General features: G+C 55.7%; 1 protein-coding gene across 1 annotated transcript; it reads left to right on the forward strand.

Moving 5' to 3' along the window:
- Positions 1-107: 107 nt before the first annotated feature.
- On the forward strand, positions 108-1,997 carry lrrc73 (leucine rich repeat containing 73; the record flags this gene model as incomplete). The annotated part of the gene is made up of 4 exons (XM_042482896.1): positions 108-379; positions 452-612; positions 1,551-1,673; positions 1,838-1,997. Coding segments are annotated over exons 1-4 (716 nt in total), but the record flags the coding sequence as incomplete, so codon positions are not given.
- Positions 1,998-2,008: the final 11 nt, after the last annotated feature.

Here is a 2,008-nt window from a genome sequence, read left to right on the forward strand (position 1 = left end):
GGGGTCAGTCAGTCCAGTTCCCGCTGTCCACCAGTAGAGGTCAGACTGGTGTCTGTGTTGTCCCTGCAGGTGTCCCAGTGCTCCCAGTGATCCCAGTGCAGTCCAGGATGCTGCCGGCCTCCATCCAGATCACGGGCGAGCTGCTGTCGGCGGCCGAGGTCCAGGACATCTGCGAGAGCCTGAAGGAGGACGGCGTGCGGCTGCTGTCCGTCCGCGGCTGCCAGCTCTCCGACCGCGACTTCGGACGCGTCTGCCGCAGCGTGGCGGATTCGCGCTCGCTCGCTCAGCTCAACCTGAACCTGGGCGTGGTCTCCAGCATCAGCCGGACGCGGCACCTGGCGGACGCCCTGAAGACCAACCGCTCGCTGCAGACACTGTTGTAAGTACAGACCCCAACACTCATCCCATTGGCCCTTAAAACTCCTGCTGACTCTGACCCCGCCCCCTCCAGTCTCCACGGCAGCCCGCTGCTGGACGCCGGCCTGGTGACCCTGAACCCGGCGCTGTCCACCCACCCGGCGCTGGTCTGTCTGGATCTGGGAGACTGCATGCTTGGAGACGAGGCGCTGGGTCTGATCTGTGGGATGCTGCCGCCGGACGGAGCAAAGTCAGGTTAGACGCACCTGAGAGACACCTGAGACACTCACACCTGAGAGACATACCTGAATGACACACCTGAGACACACCTGAGACACTCACACCTGAGAGACATACCTGAAAGACACACCTGAGACACACCTAAGACACACACCTGAGACGCACACCTGAAAGACACACCTGAGACACACACCTGAGAGACACACCTGAAAGACACACCTGAGACACACCTGAGACACACACCTGAGACACACACCTGAGAGACACCTGACACCAGAGCAGCTCTGTAAAAATCTGCCAGAATTTAACTTCCAAACACGTGGCTGCTGACTACAGAATAACTCTTACATCACACACAAAGAGGGCGTGACCTCAGGACGCTGTGACCTCAGGACGCCGTGACATCAGGACGCTGTGACATCAGGACGCCGTGACTCCATGTCGTCTTTATAGAGAGAAATGTAATGCTCTGACATACAGAAGCTTTCATTTGAGCTCTCTTCAGCAATGAACTAATTCAATGACAAAAAAATCATGAGATTTGTTGAAATGAGGAGTAATATTCTTAAAAATCAGACGAGTTTGAGTCAGAGCAGCAGGTCTGATCAAACGTCCGCAGGAAGTGGACAGTTTTTCAAAAAAGCAGGGGACATTCTGTCTCCTGGGACGCTGTTATTTCAGGCTCAGATAACCTGAATTCAGCAGCTTGGACGTCCACATGCCGTCACTGCACATTGAGGGGTTTAACCCTTCACTGTCCCACCAATATCACCAGGAGACAGTCTGTGGAACGTGTGTAGACCTGTGTGTGTGTGTGTGTGTGGTGGTGTGTGTGTGCGTGCATGTGCGTGTGTGTGTGTGTGTGCGTTGTGTGTGTGTGTGTGTGTGCATATGTGCGTGCGTGTGTGTGTGTGTGTGTGTGTGTGTGTGTGTGTGTGTGTGTGTGCGTGCAGGTCTGAGGGAGCTGACTCTGAGCGCTAACCCAGGAATCAGCTCCAAAGGCTGGGCTCGCCTCGCCATCGCTGTGGCTCACAGCTCACAGCTCCGAGTGCTCAACCTGGACTACAACCCGCTGGGTACCAGCACCAACACACACACTACACACTACACACTGCACACACTACACACTGCACACTACACACACTACACACTGCACACTACACACTACACACTGCACATCACACACTGCTGTGACTCGGAGTCCTGGTCCTGGTCCTGAATGTCCTGGTTCTGTTTCCAGGTGATCAGATTGCGGGGATGCTGGCGGTTGCAGTGGCGTCCAGCAGAACCCTGGAGGTCCTGGACCTGGAAGGAACTGGACTGACGAACCAATCAGCACAGGTCAACCAATCACAGAGTTCCTTCCTCCTCTTTACTCCACCGCCGTCCTCAGTGTCCCTGTCAGTGTCCC

Source organism: Plectropomus leopardus, unplaced genomic scaffold (genome assembly GCF_008729295.1).
Source record: "Plectropomus leopardus isolate mb unplaced genomic scaffold, YSFRI_Pleo_2.0 unplaced_scaffold709, whole genome shotgun sequence".
Lineage (NCBI taxonomy): Eukaryota > Metazoa > Chordata > Actinopteri > Perciformes > Serranidae > Plectropomus > Plectropomus leopardus.